Source organism: Fusarium subglutinans (assembly GCF_013396075.1).
Source record: "Fusarium subglutinans strain NRRL 66333 chromosome Unknown NRRL66333_c0000264, whole genome shotgun sequence".
NCBI lineage: Eukaryota > Fungi > Ascomycota > Sordariomycetes > Hypocreales > Nectriaceae > Fusarium > Fusarium subglutinans.
Window position 1 is genome coordinate 1 of NW_023502327.1, and position 26,967 is coordinate 26,967.

Genomic DNA, 26,967 nt, shown 5'->3' on the forward strand with positions numbered 1-26,967 from the left:
ATAGAAATAGGCTATTTTAATATATAGTATATTAAAATAAGTAAAATAGTAATAAATAAACTAATAAAAAGACTAATATATTAATTATATAGCTAATTTATTTAATAGCTTAATCTATAAGTACTACTAATATAAAAAATACTAAAAAAATAAAAAAAAGGCAATTATTATTTTATAAATAGCTTTACTTATAGCACTATTATAGCCTGGCTAAGGGGTAATATTAAAGGTACCTCAGGCACCTACCTTATATATCAGCCAGACCTCCCGGCCCGAGACCTTAGTTAGCCACAGTCAATACACACACATCCCTCTCAACAGTTACAGTGCCCAAGTGCCTAAATCGGTCCCTAAGGTACTAACTTAAGGTACCTAGGTAGTACCTAAGCTTCTCCATCAACAATCAATACATGTAGTAGTTAACTGACTACTAACTCTTCCTCTTCTGATCTCAATCTTGAAGTCTTAATTATAGAGTGAGATTATCAACCATATTTCTTTTGCTCCATTCTGTAGCAATATCTTCTTCTAAGTCTGTCTGTCTGCCTGGCCATCCATTAATCGAAAAACCAAACGCCAGCCACTCCTCAAGAAGCAAACACCAAACCTCGCTGTCCAACACTCCAATAGAAACAAGCCAAGGAAACACGCAATGCATTGGATATGCACGCGTACATTGTAAACAGCACCCGTACCCTCCCCTCTCTAGCTAGCGACTCTCTACCGTCTTCGCAAACAGGATATCAACAAAACACGTAACATAGCTGTGCCCCCCTTTACCAGCCTCGATGTCGTTGGATAACTGAGTGCCAATATCGTTGGCGCCGAAATGCCCCATTGACTGCAGCTCGATACCTACTGCAGCTGACGGTTTGGATATTGTTCTCTCAATTGTTATTGTGTCGGCCTCAGAACCGTGACTTGTCTTCCTGGCAGCCGTCTCACCTCCTTCTTGTACATCTACAGTTATCTCTTGAAACACCATGATGCCACCATATGATGGAGTTGCTTGCAGTGGCTCCTGTCGCGGGACGTATGTGCTCGATCCTTCCCCTGAGTCGATGGACTGCGTTCGCGCGTTAGTCCCTGGCGAGCAAAGGTTGATGGTCGAGCTGGACCTCGCCGAGTCATTTAATGATACAACGCGCCCAGATATTCTTGAGAGCGACTTTCCTCTAGTTCGTAAACTTCGCGTCGTCTCTGACCGCCCGAACGGCCACCGACTAGACAAAGAGGGGCTGATCCTATTCTGGGAGCCCTCTTGGCGCTTCGCCGTCTTCGCGATGTGACCAAACTCCTGGTGCAGCCCTCGAGTAAACTCCTGATAGGACTGGGTCGATACTTGCCGCATCCTGAAAAAGCTAAGCGGCACAAACTCGCAGTTGGGGCTTGATAATACCGAGTGAATGGGAATCACCAGTCTCACAGCTATCATGGTTGCCTCCAGTCGCTTCTCATCCCCACGACAAGGTATGCGGAATGCTGTTGTTGTGAGAAGTGCATCCTCGAGCAAGGGCTCCTGTGTCCATTCGCGCAACGCTTTGATGGTATCTGCAATCTGCCCAGCGAACTCAGCCTCTCGATCACTCCGTTGAGAGTCTTCCTTGCACTTCTCCACGATCTTGGATACTGGCACGTTCTCGAACCTCCTGAGGTAGTGCATTTGCCAGTCTTCAAGATTCTCAAAAGGGAAGGGCATCGATGGGAGTAAATGGCGTGCACCTTTCCTCACCAAGACTTCGAAGCCAGAACTCACACGAGCTCGGACGGCAAAGAAACCCAGGTGAGTTCCTTGGCGGATGTGATTATGTCCACTTGTATATGTAGCCATCTCCCTCAGTTTTGTCTCAAAGTCATGTGTTTTGATCTGCATACTCGATTTGATGAGGTCGCTGACTTGATGCAACTCGGCAAACCGATATCCAGTGGATACTAGCCGCTCGGTATCGCGAACGGACTCGGAACGCTGGACAAGGAACATTAGAGATCCCCGCCCATAATCGTGGTTCTCTATATGCAAGCCCTTCTCCGTGATGTCCAGGCTGTTCTGGACCTCCTCGTTAGCGTCACTGCCTTCCAAGCCTGTCCCAGCATTTGATTGCTTGCGCAGTTGGGGCCGAGGCCGTCTACCGTTGGCACCTGTGGGCAGGATTTGATCCCACAAGACTCCGATGGATGTCAAGTCCGCACGAAGTCTATCAGCAAGAGCAGCTGCGGCGAGACAAAAAAGCTCTCGGAATATCATGTCATAGCTGTCGATAGTCTCGCCATGTTCGCTCACAAGCTGGATACCTCGTCGTCCATCTTTATGAGTGCGGGAATGTGGAAGTTGTGACACATGTTGTCTCATCCCCCCAACAAGGCTCCATATCATGTTCCAGTTTCTTGATGCTTGGTACATCCAATGGAATAGCGGGTGACCGGTATTAAAACCCTCCTTTGCATTCTGCTATGTTTAGCATGATTTGCGACAACCTGGCCGGAGTCTAGTCTTACCTTTTCCAGGAAAGAATCAGTCACCACGGTGCTTGGAATGTATCCATCGGGGTCAACGAGAATCCTTCCTCCTTTATCGAAGACTGCTGCTGCAAGAGTGATCTGCTGGGCACGAAGGGCGGACCTTCTCATGTTCCTAGCTCGAAGAATAGCCGAAGTGGCAATGATGAAGCAGGCTCCTAATGACTGTTCTGTGTTAGCACTCCTTGCTCTTGACATTACAAGAGACCGGGGCGTCTGTGTACTTACCAAACAAATGACAACAACAACGGTCCCTGTCCTCGATGGCTCGTTGCCGTTGGGCTTGATACTCTTCAGTCGATAACGAGTGCCCACGGAAGCGCACCAGTGCATCCCAGATACAGCCCCGGCGAGGACTACGGCTGAGATGACTCGCTTCCACCAGGCATTCGCCCACATTGCCCGAAACACGAAAAACATGGCCAATGCCACATTACTTGCAACAATGGCGATGATAGCCGATCCGATGACGTATGACGGCTGGTACACGCACGTATAGTTGTTGATAGAAGCATTGCCAAGGTAGTGCATCCCGCAGACCGCAGTCCCGCAGAGTACACCACCTGCGACAAGCCTCCACCATGAAACGACGTTGTTGGTGCCAACGGCCATGAAGGCAGCGAGAAGAACTATTATGGGGACGAAGAAAGATATAGCAGTGAAGCCGCTTGAATAGGCAACCTGCAATTCTGGCTGTCCGTCGGCGAGATCAATGGCTCTGTTTCCGATAAAGTGCTACAGAAACAAAGAGACGATAAGTCTAACCAGGTACTTTGAAATAAGGCGCAACCCGACTTACCATACACCAAATAGATACTCCACCCATCGTAACTGCTGAGCTCATGAGCAGGAGGCTGTTTTGGTCAGGACCCTTGTGTGGAGAAATCTGGGGATTTGGTTATCAAGGTAGAGACATACTGATTGAACAGACCCCTTAGACCGGTTCTTCGATTGATGAGCTCCAGGGTCGAACCAGCGCCGACCAGGCTGACGACATAACTCAGGGCAACGAACCCAGCATTGTAGCTCTGAGGTACGATATGACCTTGATACCGCTGCAGCAACTCTTCCGTAGACATGGTAGCAGGTATGTGGAAGAGCATCGACAAATTGCTGCTGCCGTATTTGAGGAAAGCAAAGGTTTCAGACAAGACAGGAAAGCCATCTGGGACAACAGATGTTCTTAACTGACACCCGCCCGCATGTCAGGTAGCGAGGACGAGGACCCGAGGGCTGTCTCTGGTGGAGTTTGCCATATTGGTCTAGCCACTGCGGATAGGCATTAAGGCCTTGAGGCGAGCTGGCCGTCCACTCAGCAGCTGGGGTTTCTGGATCCAACACAAGGGAGAAGCCTGCATTCTGGTTGCTACAAAGAGACAAGACGTGGACAATGAGATGCTTGGCGCTCAACAAGAGCCAAAGGTGCTAGCTAGTAAGTGCGATCTCTTTTGAGGGCCCCGGGTCTTGGACCAATGGAGCATGGTGGCCGCCCAGCTGTGGCTTGATGGCTTCCCTGCTTCATTAAGATGGGCGCTAAGACAAGCCATGGTTCCCGAATTTCGTACAACGGGCATTAAGTTCTCGAGATTAGTGCCGGAGGCTGTCAACATATCTCGCCAACCTGCTAGCGTGATCGAGTTGCTTCCTCGGGGATGACGAAGGGTTGGACAAGAGGCGATAGCATAGAGTTGGTCTGAAACTCGTCTTGTGGGTTCTACAAGACAGAGCATTGCACCAAGCAGGTTCTGTACTATACTGTAGTCAACATCCATGGCGATTCTGGATCTGCAAAGACATCGACGTTTGCTACCAAGAGATATTCAGATCATTTTACCAGGTTCTTGGGACCAGTGCTGGATAGCCGATCATGCTCTTTCTCCCCTGTCTGCCTTCCTGTCAGGGAAAAGCAAGCAAGCAAGCAAGGGGACGGAGAGCTGAGTGCAGGGGGTGGGTGTGCTAAGGACCCAAGATGACTTGGATCAGACCTGCAGGGAGAGCGGGGAACACATCACGGCATACCGTAGCTAGGTGTCTCACAGCACCTCGACCCTCGAGTTTCACGCCTTGCGATTCGTCGAGGCCGGAGTATTCGGGACTTGAAGTTGCAGGCTTGGTAAAGTACAGTATGTGCAAAAAAGAGCTCATGCCGCTATTTGTTCACTTTCAGCCAGCATTGGCTGCATTGATGTCATGAGCAAGGGCACAGGTAAAAGAAGAAAAGATACAGGTCATCCAGACCAAGCCAAAGGGCGATTGAGCAAACAGATCTATCGCTTATCTTGCATCTTTGCTTCCATTCCTTTAGCATTGTCCACCCTAACAATGAAATGCTGGCCGAGGCACAAGTGTTTCCCTCTAAACCGGACGTCTGGGAACCTGCGCTGAGGACAAGCAACTAAGAGGATCCGGCTTTACCATATTGCCGGGAAATTACAAATGGTAATGAGATGGAAATCTGAAGTGGCAAGGATAAATGCCCCCATTGCCCTGCATTGTACATACTGTATGTGCTGTATTGTATGTAATGCAGTGTGTCTGTGTGCGCGGTCTGAGCTCGTTTGTTGTTAAACTTTATTATTAGCGACACAACGTCGATTCAAGATCCTGATGTCTGGGTACGGATATCGCAAGCTAGGATTCCTTGACTAGGTGGTCAGATCTCACCCGCAGTTTGTTTCTGTTTCCCCTCTCATCACTAGTCTCGTTGGCTACATGTCCTGGGGCATCGTGTTGCAGAATCCCTTCGAGTCTTGATCTGCAAGCCAGTGGCTTGCGGAATTGATAAGCCAACGTGTTATATTTGTGTCACTGTGTGTGTCTGTGTTGGTGTCTGTTGCCATGTCGCCGAAATTGAGGACAAGCTCAGCTAATAGCAGTTAACTATAACACAACACAGCACAGCACGGCACGGCACAGCACGGCACAGCCACATAGTAATTAATTTGATGGCGTCTGTCTTGCGTAAGGTTGCTCTTGGAACACCTTTCGGAGAGGGGCGGAAGAGTCGGCCGGCCTTAACCATCTGGAGAGATGGATGTGCAATGGCATTGGCATTGGCATTGTCTGTCTATCTTCCAAGTTGCATATGTTTTTGGCTTTGCCGATAGTGTTCACTGCAAGGCAAGGTATGGTGCCGACTCAATGATGCAATTGAGTTTTCTTTGGTGACCAGGTTTGCTTTATGATCTCGATAGCCGCCAAGCTTCAAAGCTCAGTGCTGCTGACACGATGCTCGACTCTCTCCCATCTATTCCGCGTGCGTTAAGCTTTTTGGTTTCGGTTCTCCCGCCGCGTCGTCACAGCCTGCTTCAATTATAAGCCTCGGTCTCATTCTAGGCACGGACGGGAGGGGGCATGCGTTGCCAAGAGGTAAGGTAGGTCAGGTAGCTCCAAGAATCCTCGGTACTCGGTACGTACTTGAGATAGTGTCTGAGAGCTCAGATCTCAGACTGGAATGCAATGCCACCAACGCTCAGTCGTTCAGTCGAGTGGATCACGTTAAACTATCCGGAAAGGAAGCCCTTCACCTCCCTCTTGTCTTGCTCTCCCTTGTTGTAAACTCTAATCGCGAGATAGCCCTTCAGGCCTTCAAGGGTTCCAATGACTTGTCATGGCGCGAGTGTAGCAAGCTGACCATCATGCTATCGCCTGTGAGTATGTACTGTGGGGAGACACCATATCCTGGGCCGTACAGTCACTGTTTGATGTATTGTTCCAACGCAACGTAATGATGTGGCCAGCAGGTTCCTTTTTTTTTTTTTTTTTTTTTTTTTTTCGTGATGCCGGTTGGCGACAATCAGGGCCCGGGAATATCTCACTTTAGCTGCAGCGCTAGGTTATGTGATCCACAAAGACAAAGCATTCTTTTTTAACATGCTTCAACCAAGGTCTTTTGAAGTTCTACATGTTTCCTCGTCCCAAATACAGGCTGGCATCACCAGATCGATGCGTCTTACGCTAAATATATATGCAATAATCAAGCCGGAAAGCCCCTGTGTCTCTTTACAGGCTCCGGGAGGTTTCAGGCTTGTTAATGATCATAGCGTCGCTTATAGCCTTTCCAAGATCCATCGGATAAGCGCACGATCGAAGGGGACATTGAATGTGGATCTGAGAATTAGCTAGTACATATCTGCTTCAGCTCGTCCGTCTAGCGAGCTAAGTTAGGTGTTAGGCGGGCTTCGGGGCTCATAGCCGACGCTTCTGCAAGGGGCAAACAGCACTGTGGCATGGAGAAGCGTTCCCATTCGAGAGATGCATCCGTGATATGCAAACACAAGCGTAATCATGAAGTTTTTAGTGTGCTCGAACCTCGTAATAGCCTAATAGGAGAGTCCTGGTGGGTGGGCATGCGATATATTCTACCATCAGTGGTCAACCTTAGCCCCGGGGACCGATTGACTCTAGCCAAAGACAATCCGTCTCATTGAATCAAATTTCGTCTCAACGGTAAACGTTGAGTTCACCCGCAGCGTTCTCTCGAGCTTATTAAAGACAGCCCGAGCAGGGTCCTCGTAGATTCGCTGATGGCGCGAAACGTAGCGCATGGGGCCAAGGGCGTGCGTGATCTTTACTCACAGAGTCTTATCGCCTTCCGCCTCCGGTCGTTCGGGTCCGTCTATCAGTTCTTTCATCAGTGCTGTTTGTGAAGCAGCTCATCGGCGAGTCTTTTTAGGTAGAAATCACGGAGTTCAGATGGCAGACGGTCAAAGCTCTTTACGATCCGGCCAATGTCTTGCCGTGCCTTCTCGTACGCTGCCAGATCCCGGTTACCATACACATCTCGGCCTGTTGAATAACCGCTGTCCAGGTCACGAAAGAAGACATTGACCGCGATGCTGAGATCGGTGGTTGGGCTAGCGGTATGAAGCCACATCGCTGGAATGTATAGGAGATCACCCGGGTTAAGAATAGCTTCGTACGGATTGGTCGTCGACACCAACTCCTGCTTGTCTAGGGCTGACAAAACATCAAGACTTGAGCTTGATGCACCCGGCGCAAATGCCAGATTGCTAACGTCCGTTGGAGGTAGGAGAACCATTCGCTTTGAACCTTGGATCTGAGTATAGACGTTTGCCATGACCTGAAGCCCTCGATTGATTAGCCAAACGGGGCAACTCATAATTTCCACCTTTACTCACATCGTAGTGTAGCCACATCTTTGCTCGACCGGATATCCTCAGCACGGAACTGAACATCCGATCCCTGATCAAACTAAGTTCTTCTGGCAACTGAAAGTCGCCGGCAAGAGTTGGGAAGTCGTCTTGGAGATTGGCTGGGGACTCCGTAGGCTTTGTTTCCGAGAGAGCTCGTAAATACACCGCTTCACCTCTAGAGGCTTTGGCCATGAACGCCGAGAATGGTTCGGTAACATAACGAAAGTTCTTGGAATTGAAGTCCATCTTGCCTGTTGAACTTTGACATTCATGCACAACAATCTGGCATCTCATATCAGTAGATGCGGCTAGGCTTGGGCAAACTCAGGGACAAACCTCTTTCGTCTGGCCTACGCGCTGGATCATGTATTCGGGGCTCCATTTATCCACGCAGCCACCCAGGTCTAAGCTTTCGATGATGACTGGCCTTCTGTTCTCGACCAGTTGTTCAAAGTCCAATTTCGATTGTAGCTTGATTCTCGCAATCGACTTGATCGAGGGTTTGAGAGTCGGCTGATGCCAATCAATGGTGGTTGTTTGATGCGTAAGTTTAGGCGAATCCTGGTAGCTGACTGAGACTGGGCTACAGTTCGCCGGCTGGATATGTGGCACTTCCGAGAGAGGATTTGTGAGGTCGATCTTGTAGACGCCGGTGTCCCAGAATGTTCCCATGGAGAAACAGGTCGCTCCTCCACCCAAAACAACAAGTTCAGAGCCAGAAGAAACAGTCGCAGAGCCAACCATGAAAGGCAATCGCCCGGCATCATTTCTCAAATCGACATTGAATACTTCTAAGTGCCTATCTTTGACCGAAATGCAAGTCATAGATTGGCCTTGTGAAGATGGGTCCTGTCCCACACCGCCGCATACGAAGTGCAAGGACTCCACGCCTGCTGTTTGGGCACCAAAGACTGAAAGTGACCTTGCGTAGCCATGAGAGTCAGTGACTATTTCAAAATGAATGTGTGGCTATGTTTCCGTCAGCAAACTGAGCATGATGCTCCTCAAGTTGGCAAATAGCCAACCCGTCTTTCGTGTACAGTCAACATACCACATCGGTCGAGACATTGATAGTCCAGAAATAAGCCTGCTCGTTGATTTTACCATATATACTTATTCCACCTGCCATCAGTCCCTGGAAGGTGCCATACGTGCTTCCGGGACTTGGTGAAGCAACAGCAAGTGCTCCAAAAGTAGAGCTGGGTTTGGCGCCGGTCACTGAACATTTGAGCCACCCCCTGACAGGGTGAAACACATAATAATCTGGTGAAATCTCGGAAGGTCCTATCTTGCCACCAAGAACAAGAGCAAGAGATGAGCCTGGCAAATGAACAGCGCAGTGCCGGAACAGTGGTACAGGGAGATCGAAGGTCTTTTCCCAACGGTTGGAGTCCTTCTTAAAGATATAACAGTCATTGAGAGCTTTTGATGGAGAAGCCCGACCTCCAATAAGTAAAGTGCCAAGATGTCCAATGTCGACAGTTGCATGACAGAGTCTTGCAGTTGGTCCGGCAGGTGATATCTCCAGAGTCATACTGTCCCGCTGAAGAGAATAGACATCGCAGGAATCGAGTCTTGCTTTAATACCCATCCCCAAAGCGTTAATAAGATACTTGTCTCCCTCTGGACTGTAAGCTATCAGAGGCGCACCAAATCGACGTTTGGAAGCGCCCAAAGAGCCTAATGAGGTCACATTTGCTTTGACATGCTTGTTGGAAACACCAACTTGGCCACATTGACCCGCGCCTCCTTCATCTCTATGATAAGCCGTGGCGTGGAGCACGAAATAGTGTCTTGAAAATAGGACAAACTCTTCCCATTCATCGAAAGGTTCAACGTCGTCAAGGGCAGCTCTTTCGGTTGAGTCAAGAAACAAATCGCTATTCCAGACCTCCCAAAGGTCCCAGACAACGACGCTGCTCCAACCCCGTTCCTGAAAGCGACGGCGCTGGCTTTCTATGGTTGGGTATTTGTCAACCGATTTGAGGGATGTATTGAGTTTATTAAAATGCTTCAGCATTGTGCTGGCAAAGGGGTGTTCAGGCCCGTGGGGGAGAATCTGTTCCAGAAGACAGAACTGGGCTTATTTTCGATCAGTCTAAATTGTACCATTCCGACAACGACTTGGAGATTTCTTTACCTTTTCCAATAGAGCTAGCCCATCGAACCAGAGCATCGGCCGAGAATGTGTCCATGTAAGTTATGGATACTTCGGCAACAAACAACACAGAACATTCAGCCAAGCTCAAGAACGACTCGAGGCAGTTTCGAAGAGACTCCAGTTCCCTGAGATCACAGCCGATCTGGCAATACTTGTCGCTACGGAGGAGTATCTGATCCGTGGCCTTTTCGCTGATGGCCGGACTGTCACCCAGTAACTCACGTAGCTGCGGTGTTCCGAGAACAATAGCCCGCTTCTTGAGCATGAGATCCGGGTAGTCGACATCGATGAATAACGTGTTCTCACAAGAGTCACCATAGCGATGGTACGACTGCCATGGAAGAACATCGCTGTGGATGTGTCTGAGCATATATATCTCGAGGGGGAGTGGGATAGTTAGTGACTCACCTTCCTGCTCCTAGGTTGATAACCACCTTCTTGCGCCCAGGCTTCGGCGAGGTGACAAATTGGCGGACGATCACATCAATGGCTCTGAGCCTCAGCCAGTAACCACGGTTGATGAGAGGGGCTCTTCGTTGGAACTTGGCCACGAAGTAGCGGAAAAAGTGCAGTTCATCTGGGTAGTAGAGCCTTTCTACGCTCCGCTTAGAAACAATGCTACTGCTATTTGTCTACAGAAGTGCAAATTTCGGCTCAGCATATGAACAGTTCAAGGTGTGGTGATAAGTGAACGACTTACTCCCATTATCAGGTCGTCCAGAGCTCGAGTCCTGGTCATTTTCGTGGACGGGGGGGTTCCTTTGGCCATGTTGATGAGGCTATGCCAGCAACGCGAAGTCAAACGCCCAAGGCACTAATGCAAGATTCTATCTGTTAATCCGGCAACAAGAATGTCATTTACAGAGTAGGTATGGGTAGTTAGGTGCCAAGGATACAAACGTCAAGACAGTCAGTCCACGGATAAGGTAGAATCAATGTAAAGAAAGAATTGTTAGTGAATTGTGCCCGTTGTAATTTCCTTTAGGTCTAGCGTGGAGTGGTACTTTGTACCTAAGGTGGCTGATCAGATTGACCTGGGCTAGGTAGTACAATACCTAGGTAGGCAGTGGTTGAACCGCTAGATACCTACCAGGCAACGATTGGTGTGAGACATGCGAAAAATCGACGTCACACGCCAAAAAAAGGCACCAGGATGACCAGGCTGAATGGCATCGTGATCTCAACCTCAGGTTCGGCCATCTTGTTGTTCTTCTTAGACATATCAGGCTTCAGTTGATCCTTTCTACTGGTTCTGGGCTTCTAGAAACAAATATCATTGCGCTTCTCTCTCCACCACTGTTCCTGTTCTTGCAGCAAGTTGACTTAGATGATTGACTTTGGCGGTTGGTTGATAGTGGAGTTCCCTACAGGGAATTAGTGCTTGGGAAGCTCCCTCTCCATCCACGGTGGAAGTTAAGGTTTGGGAGAAGTACCTATTGGATTGGATAGACGCACGGTACCTCTGCACCAAGCTTCCTCCCAGCCTCAGGGCACTGTCCTCTATCAACACCATTGCTACCAATTCATATCAGACCGTGAGCTTTGACTACTAGAGGTAGGTAGGTACCTGTTGCATATCGGCCTGGACTGCTTCGATCTGAGTACCTACGCAAGGCAGCTCACGCATACACTCGCACTCATCACTGTTCGCCTATTGTCGTTTGCGGTCACCTGAACGGCGTCCCCCCACCGACACCATCCATTTGATTGTTGCAGCGCGCTCCACGGACGGTCATTCCTAACCTCTTGATCCCAACCAAAGTGTCAACCTAGGTAGCCTCGAGAACCACGTACTCGTGTCATGTTAAGTAATTTGCATTAACATACCTACGCTGCAAGGTACCGACCGACCTGCAATTGTTCGCCGGCTGCCTCTGTTGCATCGCTTTCCCCCCGTCGCGCCTGGGCAATCGATATCGCAAAGCAAAGGCTCGGTCCTATCTTGCCAGCGGAAATCGCATGCGATACGTCTCACAGAGCAATTGTATTTGTCGCAATAGGATTTCTGGGACTTACAGATACCTGCCATGGCTACTCCTACCCTCAATTTTATCACTTTCAATCAAGACCACAGCTGTCTTGCTGTTGGTATGGCCGCCTACCTCCCTGGCCTCGTGTGGCTGTAGCTAACTGCGCTTCTTCTTTGTAGGTACTTCCAAGGGCTTTCGCATCTACCATACCGATCCTTTCTCTCGAATATTCAGCAGCGACGATGGCAACATTGCTATTATCGAGATGCTGTTCTCTACCTCCCTCGTCGCTCTCATTCTCTCTCCTCGCCATCTCATAATTCAGAATACTAAGGTACCGGAACTCTTGCTGTCAAAAGGGATCGCATTGCTCACAAATGTACTAGAGAGCATCTGTCATTTGCGAACTTACCTTTCCCTCGGCCGTCCTAGCCGTCCGATTGAACCGAAAGCGCCTGGCGGTGGTTCTTGAGGATGAAATATACCTCTACGATATCAGCAACATGAGCCTCCTGCATACGATCCCAACTTCGCCGAATCCTTCTGCCATATGCGCCCTCTCACCTTCCTCCGAGAATTGTTTCATCGCCTATCCGCTGCCCAAGCCTCGAGAGGATCCCGACGCCCGGCGCCCTGCTCACGCACCTCCTCACTCGGCCTTTGTTGCGCCTACATCAGGCGAAGTGTTGGTCTTCGATACTCTTACCCTGAAAGCTGTGAACGTCATCGAGGCGCATCGCTCGCCGTTATGCTGCATTTGCCTCAATAATGAGGGTACTCTGCTCGCTACAGCCAGCGAGACAGGCACTATCATACGCGTCTTTTCGGTACCAAAGGGCCAAAAGCTATATCAATTTCGACGTGGAACCTACCCATCCACTATCTACAGCATGTCATTTAATCTGAGCTCGACGCTATTATGTGTCTCTTCGACTTCAGATACGGTTCATATCTTCCGACTTGGAGCCCCTCCAGGAAACAATACACCGGCTGGGGCGCCCATTGAATCACCGGGCTCACAGCGGCAGGATCGTTGGCCTCGAGCAAGGAGCTTCGATGACCCCGAATCCCCAGGCACCAGTGCAGGCGACTCGCCCAAGAACGAATCTTCTGATGTTGTTTCGTCTGGAAATGGCGCAGGCAGCAGCAACAGCGCAGGTCATACAAGACAGAGTGGCTCATTCAGCAGTATGCTTCGTCGCTCTTCACAAATAATGGGCCGAGGGGTTGCTGGTGTCGTGGGGTCCTACCTACCTCAATCCGTGACAGAAATGTGGGAACCTCTACGCGATTTCGCTTATATCAAGATACCAAAATCTACAGTCCCTTCGGGGACTTCAAGGGCTCTACGTGACGCTCCAGGGGGCCCCTTACGAAGCGTTGTAGCGATGAGTAGTAGCAGTCCTCAAGTAATGGTAGTCACTAGCGATGGCGGCTTTTACGTTTACAATATTGACATGGAACACGGCGGGGAAGGTTACCTGGTCAGGCAATTCTCGTAAGTACTCCTCCAATCCCAAAAGACAAATGTGCTGATTATCGAGGTCAAAGTGTCCTGGAGGGTGACGACAAAAGCGACGCTTCAGGTTATGGAAACTAGCGGAGCCTTACAAAGAAAGGTCAACAGAGACTGGTGCGACAAATATCAGATCAACCTTGTGCTCTGAGCGAGGTTGATTAATGGAGCGGAAGCATTGCTACCGGCGTTTATCGGGTCTGGAATCTTTTCAACACTAATAATCTCATTTGCGGCGAGATATCCTTTTCTCTAATATCCTTGTTTGTTTGTTATACTTCCGAACATCATCCACGGGTGTCGTCAAAGGTACAAGCAACAGGCGGATGGTGGAATACTTTGGTAGAGGATATTTTATCACTGGAGATTGCAGTTTCAACATTAGTTACATCTTAGCCATACACTTATTGATCTCCACATAAATTCTGCCGTATGTACGTAGAAGGCAAAGAAGGAGCAGATATGCATTCATCCAAAGCAACCGAAAGCAATCATAACCCATTGTCGTTCATCATTGTATCCACTAAATCCAATAATTCCTGCGTGACCAAAAACGGACAAATAACAAGGCACAAACCCAGGTACAAGCCAGAAAATAAAGCAACTCAGCTACCAAGCAACGCCCACAAGAACAACCCTTTGAGGGTTTCCATCCTTGTCCAGGACCAACGAGCGCCGATCCCATTCCCAATCTCCAATCATTCTTTCATGCCAAAACGCAGTCTGCCAAAGACCAATCAATATGCCCAGCATTAACTATTCCACAAGCACTCCAGGTACGCGCGAAATGAATCAACAAACAAAGTGTCAGGAGCTGGTTCATACAGTTAACTCATGTGGCTAAGTAGCAACCCCACGACCAAAGGACATGGTGGAAAACTGCTGGATGCACCAACAATGTAGCTTCATCGAGAATATGGTCGGTTCATGAGTGCGATCTCCCGTGCAATCTCTGCCCACTCCAAGGTTCGTTTGACTTCGGCGTCTGGATCACCGTCCTGCTGGAGCGCCTCCTCGTACTTCAACAGTTCGTAGGCAAATCGAAGATGTGGTTGAATGATTACGTTCAAGCGTCGGGCTCTGACATAGCAATACGCGTGAGGGAAAGACATCTGCTTCGATCGCATCACTTCGGCAATACAGATAGTAGCGCTTCGGGAAACTCCCACGCGGCAGTGCACCAATGTAGCAGTGCCATTTCGACGACCCCGATCTGTTTCTCGCAATTAGTTTCCGCAAGTTCAATGGCCTTCTGCCGTGGTATAAAACTTACCAATAAACTCGAGACATCGAGTGAATTCCTCGGTCAACGGATCAATGCCATTGTCTTGAACGCCCTGAACCACGCAAACATTCTCCTTGCCCCAGTCCTCAAGGTCTCCCTCTCGCCACATGGCTGTCTCGCCTACACTCAGGATCTGAGTGATGCCAAGGGCCCGTAGGAGATCTGGATTATTGGCATGGCCCAGATTACCCAGGTACATGTAATCCAGAACTCGACTTGGGAATGATCCATCTAGGGCAGCAAACCAGCTTGGCTCATCCCTGGTCAAATGAGTGATGTCAGTCAGGCTCAGGCCCTTGCAAACAGGAGACTCCCGGAGCAGTCGTGGTGTGATTGAGGTTAATAGTGCGACATCGGTGGGATAAGCGAAAAAATTCCGCTTCTTTTCAGTGTGGAGTCCAAGCCATGCTTCAGGGACAGGCCGTCCCATACTGTAGCTGAAGTACGCGATGCTCAACATAGTCGACTCAGTATAGCCATCGGCGCAATGGAGTAGGATCTTGCGAGGCTTGACGTCAAAGATAGGTTGCTGGTCTGAGGGCATAGGCGAGTCTCCCTCGGTATCCAGATCATCTGTGCCCAATGCTGATTCAGGGTCGGGATACGAGCCATGGGCAAGATGGTAGATCCATTTACATGTTTCAAGGATACCGTCTGCTTCGGAATGTGACCAAGTCGGTGGGAGAATACTTCCCGACGATGGGAAATCTAGGAATCGCTGCTTGTTGTCATCGTCAGGGCTTTCGGCAATGAGCTGGAGAGCCAATGGGTTCAGCCGACCAAGATCGCTGCACTCAATCAGAATGTCATACTTCTGCTCTTCAGGGCTTCCTTGCTCAGGCGTAGGACCCATGAAGACGTTCTTGGAAAACTCGGATGCCTCCGTCATGGCCCACATCTCTCGTCTCTCCTGGTTGAAGAAATCAAGGACATTGCCTGTCAAGTGGCTAGAGGCGTCTACGGCCACTATTTCAGTGTGATTTTCTTCGAATTCCGAGAATGGGCTTGTGCAAACAAAAGTATGATACTCGGGCATCCAGACACCTTGATCCTCATTTCTTTCGCGCCACCGCTTCTGTGCTCCCGCGATGTCCCATGCGACTTTACGAGCTTTGATCAAATCTCCACCGTAGACGATTATGTCCGACAAAACAGCAGTTTTTACTGTCTGGATTTGGAAGTTCCTCACGGAAAACCCCTCCCGAGGATCCGCATCTATAAACTCAGTGGGTTTGTTTGCTTGAACGATCTCATTCGGAGCAACCGCCCCCTTCAACCGCGCGCAGTTTAGATCTCCGTCAGCTTTGACAATAGTGACAGATCTCAGACAAGAGGGGGTGCGCCGAAGAGGCCGCCGTCGAGTAGCAAAGAAGGACTGTTGAACATGGTTCTGCGGGTGTAGACCATGAAACCATGGGAAAACCAGAGCCGGATCAGGCAGCGGTTGTCGTGAAGCAACATCGAGGGCCTGGGCGACGCTGGATGCATCAAGCTCATAAATAGAAAGCTCGCCCGACTCGAGTCTTTTGAAGCCGTCAAGCGGATATAAAGCTGAGGTCTGTTGCAGCTGGTCTTGAGACGGAGGTGATGGCGGTGGAGTATCAGGCTCGTCCGGGCGAGCAGGTCCAGTAGGACATATGGGAAGATGCTTATTGGGGACGGGAACTGAGCATGGCGAAGTAGAACTAGAGCTAGATTCAAGAGAGAGTGGCGGAGTTACGGTAGACGAGGGACGGTGAGGCGGAATTGGTCGAGCGAGGGCGACGGTAGTCATATCAACGAAAGGGGATAGATATGTAGCTTATGTTGGACAGCTTGTAATGGCAAGAAACAGTTCCGACTGACGTTATCGAATGGAGGACTGGGCGGGTTCAAAAGCAGTAGGTATGTTATACAAAAAAAATATGGCCCAGATTGGGTGTCTAGTAATTGGAAGGGACGGTCAGACAGTATTTCGAGGCCGTTTTCAGACTAGAAATGCAATTTCCTCTCCGACTCAGCCTCAAGACCGACCTTTGGGGGAAACAGATGCAAGTATAGACAAGGCACACACAGATTTGTTATTGCTGCAAACGGTCGGGCGATGGGCAATCGTCGCACATGCCTGGGCTCAGGATATGAGACAGAGCACAGGGAAATAAGCCACAGCGAGTCGCTGGGTGGAATGAGGGATGGAGGTTACGGGATGGGATGATGGATCCCAGGGAATTGGATTAGGGGAAGGAAGTTGTGTTTATGAATGGTCAAGTAAAGACTTAGTTCCGAACGTACAATATCGTCGATGCCGCCGCGAGGAAATGGCACTGGCAATGGCAATTGCAATGGAAGAATATATCGATCGAGAAGTCCGGGTACGAATCGCCAAGAAGCTCGCAACAGAAGATAGTAGATAACAAAGCAGTAAGCGAGGCGATGACGCTTTGGGGGAATCGACACTGTTTATCGAAATGGTCGATCGACGGCCGCAGGCGACAGAATTGAGACAGTTGCGAGCAAAAACACAATGGGAGGCACAGAGAGGGTTGTTAATAGTCTGACATGAAGATACCAGGCAATGTCGTCGAAGATAAGATGAATACAATGGCCAAGAAGATGAAGGAGGAGAGTCGAGTAGAGAAGAGGGGAACGGACGACCACGGGCCGGCAATCGGATGGATAGGTAGTCGATAGAGGAGGGTTTCGTAATGGTGGTGGTGGTGGTGATTTGGTTTCGGTACTGTTTTTGGCTTTGTTGGTTGGGTGGTTTGGCAGCGCGGTTGGTTGGATGAGTGAGTGAGTGAGTGAGTGAGTGAGTGCATGGATGGCGAATGCTAAGTAAGGTATGTACATATGTAGGTAGGTATAGGTATTACTGATAAGGGTAGTCCCTTTCGAAGGTGTGGCCGCCCGTAGGTACTGCGATGCACAGTGTTTCCCTCAGCCTATACCCCGCAAGTGCATGTCCGAGTTATCTATCTAGGCACCATCACCTACCAAGAACAAGGTCAGTCTGCAGTTACCTATCTACGAAGAATATCGGCTGGCTGGTGTTTGCTGAGAGAACTTCCAAACCCAAGCCATCCATGGAATGCAATGTTGTGATAGTGGCCGAACGACCACAGGTGGTTTAGGGGCACGGACCAATCAAGCAAGACCAGCACCGGCTTTCAGTGGAGAGCTGGCGTTGGCTTCCCGCTATAATTGGCGGGGAGCTACGTGCAGAAGCGGGGAACTGCCTCCCACATCGCGCTAGGCTTTGGTCACAGTGCACCTTAGATCCAGAAGCACGGGCTGAACAACCAAGAGTCTCAACTTGATTGGCTGAGACAGTGATACATGATTGAGGTTATCAGACGTTGTGTGTAATGCACAAGGATTAGGTATCAACCTATACAGTAGATTAGTACTAAGGTAGATGAGGACTTACTGGTATTAGATGCGCTCAAGAACACGAGATGTTCGCATCGTCAACCATATGCCAATGTGAGGTGATGTTGGGGCAATGTGAGGCCAGTTTTAAGGCAAAGTTCAGTGAGGGGCACTACGGATACGGGCCAGACCCAAGCTACCTACCTAGCTAGGTACCTAAGGTAGCCAAGACAAAGGAAGCCGCGGTGCATTAGCGCCCTGCGCCAAGGGCAGTGGAGGACAGAGCCTAGGGGAGGAAAGAAAACACAGGCCCCTGACCCTAAGTAATAAAAATATTTAGGTAAGCCTAGCCTAAGTTTAGGGTGCCCTTTACTAAGTTTATTTTAACACCTTCTATCAAGGTCCGGTGTTTTCTTGCTCCCCGAGGGAGAGCTCCCTGGACTCCACTCTCTTGTTCTCCCTACCACCTTAAACTTAGGTCGCGATTAGAAAACATACCCAATGTACCCCTGTAAAATGACCTAATACCTACCTTTTTAGTAAAGAAAGCAGGTACCTTACAGTATATAAGCTACTAAATTACAAGGATATTACAGTGCATTACTTACTAACTTATAGAAGGCTTATAAAGTATAAGTCTTAACCTTATTTTATAAAACTAAACTTAGCTTTATAAAATAGAATTAAAATTTATTAAAATTTCTATTTAGTTATTTTTAATATAATAATTTTAAAAATATTTTATATTTTATTTTAAAGACTAAATTTCTATTAAAAAGGTTAAAAAGTAACTTAGTGGGTAGGGTAGCGGGTTTTTAGCTAGCCAATCAGGCTACGTAGCCCCGTTATTTGTATGCAGTTAATATAGAAGTGCATGTTTTCTAATCATACCCTAAACTTAATGCTTCTTGTGCCGCCCAATTCGCAACAGACCTCCAATTGCTCTCCTACAGTCCGTCTTCCTTTGCGTTAACATCTTAGCCAGGGATGAAAAAACGCCCTTGACGAACTTGCCCACAATATATCAAATATTCATCCATACAATTTATTCATCGGCAAGCGTCATGAACTATCCGTGGTCCCTGACTATATCTATCATGAACCCACAATACATACCTATTCCCAGAGTCACATCACACGATCAGCAGTACATACTGGTACAGTACCTTGCTTATCCTACCTTACCCAAGGTATCCTAGGAATCATCATGGCTGGCAAGCGTCCTTCTCCGGACTCCACCCCTAACCCACGAAGACCCCAGAGCATCTCCTTATTCAGATTAGCATCCAGAGGTCTCGAACTACCGGCATTGGGTCTCGTTCATCTACGATACCAGAAGAGGAGTCAAACCTGCGACTCAATGTCAAACATATCGAGCATCTTTCTAGCGGCCAGGCCACTAATAAGTGACAAGGTTACGCCAGACCTTTGACCCTTCACACAACCTCGTCGCGTGGAGATCTTTATGTCCCTAACTTCGTTATCTCATCGCGGATGACCATCTGATATAAGTTACCTATAGCAATCAGCAAATTCTGTCTCAGGGGCTGCTCAGAAGACTACGCTCACAGAAAGTCATGTTGCACCGTAGTTCATTCTCTCTGTACCTCATGTTTTGCTTAAGTGGATATTTGGAGCGAGCCTTGATAAACCTGTAACAAGAAATAACTAAGGTTTACAATGCCTCGATGGGCCATTATACGCAGCCTTAGTGATTGGCCACTTTATTGTGTGTGCGTATACCTGAGTCCTATGGTAGTGAGAGTGAGAGAGGGATGACTTGTTTGTTACATGCTCTCGGATGTCCCAAGCTGGCATATGGCAATATGCGTAGTTCTTCTAAGCCAGCAATATTAATTTCCGGGGCATTACCTTTTCAGTGATTCGTATGAAACTATCTAAAGTATGGAAGCACAGATGATTCAATTCATTTCCCTGACATCCTGATGACTTGCTTCATCTTCACCTTCACCTTGGTGGGGATGCCCTTCGGTGTAATTGGTCCTCACCGACAGCTGGCTCGGTGACATCAGCGACCCCGCACGTGACCTCGCGACGCTCAGCTTTGATCACACAGAAGTCACGTCACGCCTCACGTCCTCCGCCATCTTTGTCGCTACCCATTTCTTTTACCTGCAGTACTTCGCCGAGGGCTTGCCCCGGTAGTTAGCCATCGGGTCGTCATGAAGTTCAATATCGAGTACGGCATCCTTTCGCCTCGGGGCACCCCTTTTACTCACATCCTCTAGTGACTTGCCTGTGCTGTTCCCTTATCCCAGGATATATCCAGGTAGGCATTAATAAGCGCGTGTTTCACTTGCCAAGGCTGACTCAGTTTTCTTAGAGCAATATGCGTGAGTTGTTGGGCGTTGTGGTGTCCGAATGGATGAGATAGACTAACCGTGAGGCGCATTAAGTTATATGTGTGATCTCAAAAGTACCTGCCCTTTCTATTGCTGAAATGCATCGTGATTGCTGACATGATCGCCCATCACACCAGAAACACTAGATGCAGGAGGCCACTGCGTTCTGGAAATGCCTTCGGGCACAGGCAAGACCGTGTCTCTTCTGTCTCTTATTGTTGCGTACCAACAATACATGCCTGAAAAGCGCAAACTGATCTACTGCTCTCGTGAGTGACACTTGACCTCACCCTGCTATTACTGACTTATGCCCCAACAGGTACCATGTCCGAAATTGAAAAGGCTTTAGTAGAGCTGAAGTCTCTCATGAAATACCGAGCCGAGCAGCTCGGCTACGAAGAAGAGTTCCGTGGTCTAGGCTTGACAAGTCGAAAGAACCTGTGTCTTCATCCTTCAGTCAAGCGTGAGAAGAGTGGCGCCATCGTTGATGCTCGTTGCAGGAGTCTCACGGCCGGCTTTGTCAAGGAAAAAAAGGAACGTGGAGAAAACGTGGACGTCTGCGTCTATCACGACGTAAGTCTCGCGGAACCTCATGTTTACCCATTCCATGCTGAGCCAATGATACAGAATCTCGACCTTCTCGAGCCTCACAACCTGATTCCTAACGGCGTCTGGTCTTTCGATGACATGATTCGATACGGTGAAGAGCACAGGCAATGCCCATACTTTACTGCTCGCCGAATGGTGAGTATTTCCCTAGTCCAATGAGCCTCGTTTTAGTGATTCTTATGCTCTGCTTCAGATGCAATACTGCAACGTCGTCATATTCTCCTATCACTATCTGCTTGACCCCAAAATCGCCGAACGGGTATCAAAGGACTTTTCCAAAGACTGTATCGTTGTTTTCGATGAAGCTCACAACATTGACAACGTTTGTATCGAATCTCTCAGCACAGATATCACAGAGGACTCTCTGCGTAAAGCCACAAGAGGAGCTCAGAATCTAGAGAACAAGATTTCACAGATGCGGGATACAGACCAGCAACAACTACAAAATGAGTATGAGAAACTAGTGCAGGGGCTGCGTGATGCTGACGAGGCACGTCAAGAAGATGCCTTCATGGCAAATCCTGGTAGGTTCAAAAGACAAGCCCACTTGCTTAGTTGCATTGTGCTAACCGTTCCGCAGCCCTTCCCGAGGACTTACTCAAAGAGGCTGTTCCAGGAAACATTCGGAGGGCAGAACACTTTATTGCTTTCCTCAAGAGATTCATCGAGTATCTGAAGACGAGGATGAAAGTGCGCCAGGTCATTTCTGAAACACCGCCTTCGTTCCTTGCCCATCTCCGAGAGCATACTTTTATCGAGAAGAAGCCTCTGAGGTTTTGCGCTGAACGTCTGACATCACTCGTTAGGACCCTCGAGCTCACCAATATTGAAGACTACCAGCCTCTTCAGGAGGTTGCAACTTTTGCAACGCTGGTGGCAACGTACGAGAAAGGCTTTCTCCTTATCCTTGAGCCCTTTGAGTCCGATACTGCTGAAGTGCCTAACCCGGTCCTTCACTTCACCTGTCTTGACGCTGCCATCGCTATCAAGCCCGTCTTTGACAGGTTCTACTCTGTCATTATCACGTCGGGTACCATTTCCCCACTGGAGATATACCCAAAGATGCTGGATTTCTCAACTGTCATACAAGAATCCTATGCCATGACCCTCGCTCGGAGATCCTTCATGCCTATGATTGTCACTCGAGGCAGCGATCAGGCTTCTGTCTCAACCAGCTTTCAAGTGCGGAATGAACCCAGCGTGGTTCGAAACTATGGCAACCTACTCACTGAGTTTGCCAAGATCACACCGGATGGGATGGTCGTCTTCTTTCCATCTTATCTTTACATGGAATCTATCATTAGTATGTGGCAAGGAATGGGTATCCTTGATGAAGTTTGGAAGTACAAATTGATCCTGGTGGAAACGCCCGATGCACAGGAAACATCGCTTGCTCTGGAGACGTACCGCACAGCGTGCTGTAACGGTAGAGGTGCCGTTTTACTTTGTGTCGCCCGAGGAAAGGTATCCGAGGGCATAGATTTCGACCATCAATATGGTCGTACTGTGCTGTGCATTGGAGTTCCATTCCAATACACCGAGTCACGTATTCTCAAGGCTCGTCTTCAGTTCTTGAGAGAAACATACCGCATCAAGGAGAATGACTTCCTCTCCTTTGATGCAATGCGACACGCCGCCCAGTGTCTAGGCCGAGTCTTGCGTGGTAAGGACGACTATGGAATCATGGTCCTTGCCGACCGGCGATTCCAGAAGAAGCGCTCACAGCTGCCCAAATGGATCAATCAAGGCCTCCAAGAGTCAGACGTCAATCTGAGCACCGACATGGCCGTCAGCAGCGCAAGGCGATTCCTTCGAACTATGGCGCAACCGTTCCGGGCTAAAGACCAGGAAGGCATCAGCACCTGGGGCTATAAGGATTTGATGGAACATAAGGAGAAGATGGATCTAGAGAGGATCAAGGAGCTCGAGGAGGAAGCTCAACAACCGAAGCCTGTTGCACAGGACAACAATTTTGAGTACGACGATGATGAGTTTGACCAAGATATGATGGAGAAGGATGGTTTCTAGACCCGTTGGAATAACTGCAATACCAGACGTGAGGGCGGTTTAGACTACAAGGCCCGAAGCATATCAAGCTATGTCATATTATACAGGTTAATCAGAGAATGCTAAACGCCGTCTAAAGTTGGCTACATGGCTCTTTCGCAGTGCTTAATCAACTTAAACAGAAATCTAACCTGACCTTATTTTTTGACTGATTCCAAATACAATGCCAGAACGCCGAATGCTATCCGTTCACCCAACTCGGGCCTCCTCAATCAGAAGAAACAAAGGACAAAACGAGGATATCATCTGCTCTATGCGTTAAAGGTAAGAGCAATAATCTAATCTACTAAAAGTCTCTTGGCAGCTTTTGTTGCTCGGAATGCGGGAATAGAATGTGCTCGACCCGGCTTTCGTCCAATCTCGATGCAGAGCATTCGAATAAAATCATGATTAGTCCAATAGCTGGAGTGCGCACTGAGCATGTTGAGGTACTGTATCTCCAAAGGCCCTCCCCCAGAACGGAGGTACCAGTCGATTTGCCCGTTATCGTTAAGCAGAAATGCCTTTCTCTCTGCAATCTCTTCCCGGGTAAAGTCGTGCACCTCGAGCTCTAGCTGAGAGGGCAATCGGACCGTTGAAGGTCGCTCCGGCTCCGGGACGAGAGGGTCGGGTACCGGTGCCATACCTGGTACTACTCCTCGCATTGCGGCGCCGACAGACTTCCACAGAGAACCCGAAATGCTAGGGACGTAAGCCTTTTTGAGACTCGCCGCGTAGACAGGGTCCACAGCGCCATTGAGAAGGTACGCAATGGGATCTTCCTTGGCAAGGATGTTGTATATGTTGTCCACAGCCAAGCAGCCAAAAGTCCCGGCCTCTGCTACGACGTCGTTCGATACGATGTCGTTTGAATCAGCTCCAGGCTTCATTCGACCATGGCGAGGCATCAGGACACCACGCTCCAGAAGAAGAAAGAATCCCGCAGGGCTGCCCGCCAAGAAAAGATTCTTGGTATCAAACTCGAAGAAGCGTGCCTCTGGTTCCTTTCGAGACCAGTCCAGCTTTGGCACTGTAGTTGGTTGATTTGAGAGAATCTCAAGAGCCATTGCACTCCCAAGGGAATGTCCGATCATGTGGACGCGTCCATTCTCAGCAAAACCTGGATTGTTACGGCACCAGAGCCGATAGACACGATTTGCTTCTGATACAAGAGCCTGGATCATTTTCCCTTTGTGGTGTGACATGTAAAAGGGGATGTCGAACATGATGTCTGATATCAGGCTGCGAACGGCTGGAATCGTATCAGGTTCGATGTCTTTGAGTCCAAACCCCTCCGGCGTGTATTCCTCTTTGTCTTCCTCTTTCATTGGTCCTCCATCTTCAAAAGACAGGCCCATTCGCCAATTAAGGGGCAAGATCATCAGTCCATTCTGATCGTCGCGCAGAACCTGCTTGACCAGAGGGCTCTGAAGTTCCATATTCACAGCTCGGCGAAATCCATTGATGGCATGAGTGAAATGGAAACTCTCAACCCTCTCCGCAAATTTCTGGCCAATGCCGTGAGCGACAAGAACCAGATCAGTCACTTGACGCTTCTCCTTGTCAGCTTTGCAAGCAGCGCATACATCTTGTCCCCGGCTTTCGTGCGACTCATCGGCAGCAGAAGCACCTGCTTTGTTTAATGCCTGTTTCTTGTGGTGTAGGCGCTCCCATGCTACTCGGTCGAATCCTCGAGCAACAGGAATCCCGACAGTGACGCCTTTCATGATCTTCATCGTCGGCCGTCGGCCATAGTACGCCGATGGCTTCAGGCTCGGTTTTAGTAGAAAAGCTTCAGAGGCATTCTTATACAGGACATGATAATTCGAATACGGTCGGGTCGGGATGTTTGCGTCTTCCGCTGTGGCCGTCTTCATGGGAGTCGTATCAATATTGCCTTCAGCAGCAGCTTCACCCCGAAAGCAGCGAGCAGCGCAAAATGGATCTGATGGTATAACTGGCTCAGGGAAGTCGTCTCCGGATCCTATCTCTGATTCTTCGGGCCAAAGTCTATGCGAAATCTTTTCTTCACCCAGCGGCCCAACATCGATAGCACATCGGAGCTCATCACTCCATGTCTCAGTCCATGGTCGCAAATCGTGATAGCCGGCCTCTAGTTGGTTAGCAATAGCCGGCGGTATTGGGAGCATAGTATCTCTAGTTCGAGTCAGTCATCCTTCCTCCTATGAACCCTGGAAATACAACCTATAGAACCACGTCGCTCTAGAAACAACTGCAACATCATTGATTGGGGACCAGTATATCGGCTTCATCTGGAGCACAGGCAACGAGACCATATGAAGTCTTGATATTCCGACCGCAACCTCAGCTACCTTGGTCTGGCTCTCCTCAGATACTGCCTGGGTCCCTTGATTCGCAATGGTCATAGTCTCTTCTCGTTGGGGAACGGCTTCAGGATGATCTGGGTTTCGAGAGGTATCCCGACCTAGGCCTCCCAGTCCAATCAGCGGGAGAGACCCAGGCTCTGACTGCGTCTCTGGACTTCCAACGCGTACGAATGGTCTGCCTGAAATTCCATCATCGACAACTGGTGGTCGTGTAAGGCCGGGACTGCCAACGGGTATTTGTACTCGTGGGGGCTGTGAGGTGGATAAGTTGTTGGTTCTTGCTCTCATTTCTCCTATAGTTGATCGACACTTAGAACTACGAGGCTCTGTTGTTGTTGTTGTCTTGGGAATGCGGGTAATTGGGTGGCTAGTAGTACTGGCAGAAGCGGTTCCTGGGTGGCTCGAGGGTGCGCTGTTTGATACCGGATGAGCCTCAACTTCATCGTTGGCTTGCTTCTTCAACCGATCAAGTGCAAACACGACCTGCTGCGTGACTTGTTCAACATTCAGGGCTGGATTTCGCCGCCTGACAAGGGCACAGAAAGCCCTCTCAAGTTCTTGGGAAACGTCAAGGACCAATTCAGAGCAACAGGCGGGCACAGGCGTTGTGGGCAGTACATCACTCGCTGGTGCTGTCACATCTTGTGGCTGATAGCCTTTCCGGTGCCTCTCCCAGTGATTTGTGGTCATAAGCTGGACGAGCGATGCGAGCACCTCTCTATCAAATTGGCAAGCGCGGTCCAGATTCTTCAGTGCATCTTGATGAGCGCGACGTGAAGGCTCACACATAAGACTCAGCCAAGCCTTTTCCAGCGCATTATTATCACCTCGAGAAAAGGGGCGCACTTGTCCTTTATTTGTTTTTGAATCGGTACCAACGGTTGAGGAAGTTGAAAGAGGATCGTCAATAGGGATGACTGACGAGTAGAAGAACTGAGCCTCGACCGAGGGAACGTCGTCTTCGCGTTGAACGCGAGAAACAGGGGCCAGGCGACACTTGGCGCTGTAGGTGTGGTTATCGTCAGTCATGTCGATCGATGGTGATGATTGTCTCGCTCGGGACGCGACTACGAATGGGATTGGATTGTATGTATTTGTCTCAACAACGCTCCCGGGTCAAGCCTTGAGCGGCAGCTGTATATTCTGTAGGAGTCGGCCGTGCTATAGGCACTTAGGTAGAGCCTGAAGCTTCCTTGCTGGTCTCTCACCAGGCCATAGAAATAGGAGGAGGAAGAAGAAGAAGAAGACGAAGAAGAAAAGTTGGCTAAGGCCAAGGCTTCAGGGCTGGCTCGACCGATCTGGGCTGTGATTCAAGGGACGTACGCCATGACGTGGTGGATGATGTTGGCCTTTAAAATATGGGGCTACCTCCAACTAAGGCACCTTGGGACCAATGGAACCAACTAACTCCCATTTAATGCCGAGTACTGTGCCATGAAACAAATGTATCTCTACAGCCAGATTGTGAGAAATGATACTTTGCGGCGATCTGAGGAAAGTCCAATTTTTAGGCACCTTTCTAGAAGATCCAGTTCGACACCAGGTGTCTTTATCACATGCATTAGTTACGCCTGTGCCACGTACTAAGGCAAGCATGTCACTAATAAAACCTCCATGTACTCACATTGAAGCAGTTAGTACCTCAATT

General features: G+C 49.1%; 6 protein-coding genes across 6 annotated transcripts; 2 read left to right on the forward strand and 4 right to left on the reverse strand.

Annotated features, from left to right (window-relative positions):
* Positions 1-709: 709 nt before the first annotated feature.
* On the reverse strand, positions 710-3,596 carry FSUBG_12356 (signaling ykoW; the record flags this gene model as incomplete). Its single annotated transcript, XM_036677135.1, has 5 exons — positions 710-2,446; positions 2,497-2,682; positions 2,746-3,252; positions 3,317-3,371; positions 3,436-3,596. The coding sequence occupies 5 exons, from the start codon at positions 3,594-3,596 to the stop codon at positions 710-712; spliced, it is 2,646 nt and encodes an 881-aa protein (XP_036532158.1).
* A 3,554-nt stretch (positions 3,597-7,150) lies between these two features.
* Positions 7,151-10,603, reverse strand: FSUBG_12357 (Leucine carboxyl methyltransferase 2; the record flags this gene model as incomplete). The annotated part of the gene is made up of 7 exons (XM_036677136.1): positions 7,151-7,600; positions 7,659-7,955; positions 8,010-8,642; positions 8,725-9,755; positions 9,814-10,184; positions 10,243-10,466; positions 10,535-10,603. The coding sequence occupies 7 exons, from the start codon at positions 10,601-10,603 to the stop codon at positions 7,151-7,153; spliced, it is 3,075 nt and encodes a 1,024-aa protein (XP_036532159.1).
* A 1,258-nt stretch (positions 10,604-11,861) lies between these two features.
* Positions 11,862-13,404, forward strand: FSUBG_12358 (autophagy protein; the record flags this gene model as incomplete). Its single annotated transcript, XM_036677137.1, has 4 exons — positions 11,862-11,922; positions 11,984-12,138; positions 12,191-13,302; positions 13,356-13,404. The coding sequence occupies 4 exons, from the start codon at positions 11,862-11,864 to the stop codon at positions 13,402-13,404; spliced, it is 1,377 nt and encodes a 458-aa protein (XP_036532160.1).
* Positions 13,405-14,225: 821 nt separating this feature from the next.
* On the reverse strand, positions 14,226-16,379 carry FSUBG_12359 (tyrosine phosphatase PPS1; the record flags this gene model as incomplete). Its single annotated transcript, XM_036677138.1, has 2 exons — positions 14,226-14,533; positions 14,594-16,379. 2 exons carry the CDS (start codon positions 16,377-16,379, stop codon positions 14,226-14,228), a joined length of 2,094 nt encoding a protein of 697 aa, XP_036532161.1.
* A 4,109-nt stretch (positions 16,380-20,488) lies between these two features.
* FSUBG_12360 (DNA repair helicase rad15) lies at positions 20,489-22,953 on the forward strand (the record flags this gene model as incomplete). Its single annotated transcript, XM_036677140.1, has 5 exons — positions 20,489-20,585; positions 20,636-20,889; positions 20,944-21,060; positions 21,119-21,449; positions 21,506-22,953. The coding sequence occupies 5 exons, from the start codon at positions 20,489-20,491 to the stop codon at positions 22,951-22,953; spliced, it is 2,247 nt and encodes a 748-aa protein (XP_036532162.1).
* Positions 22,954-23,270: 317 nt separating this feature from the next.
* FSUBG_12361 (phosphatidic acid-preferring phospholipase A1) lies at positions 23,271-26,348 on the reverse strand (the record flags this gene model as incomplete). Its single annotated transcript, XM_036677141.1, has 2 exons — positions 23,271-25,128; positions 25,174-26,348. 2 exons carry the CDS (start codon positions 26,346-26,348, stop codon positions 23,271-23,273), a joined length of 3,033 nt encoding a protein of 1,010 aa, XP_036532163.1.
* Between the last annotated feature and the right edge of the window lie 619 nt (positions 26,349-26,967).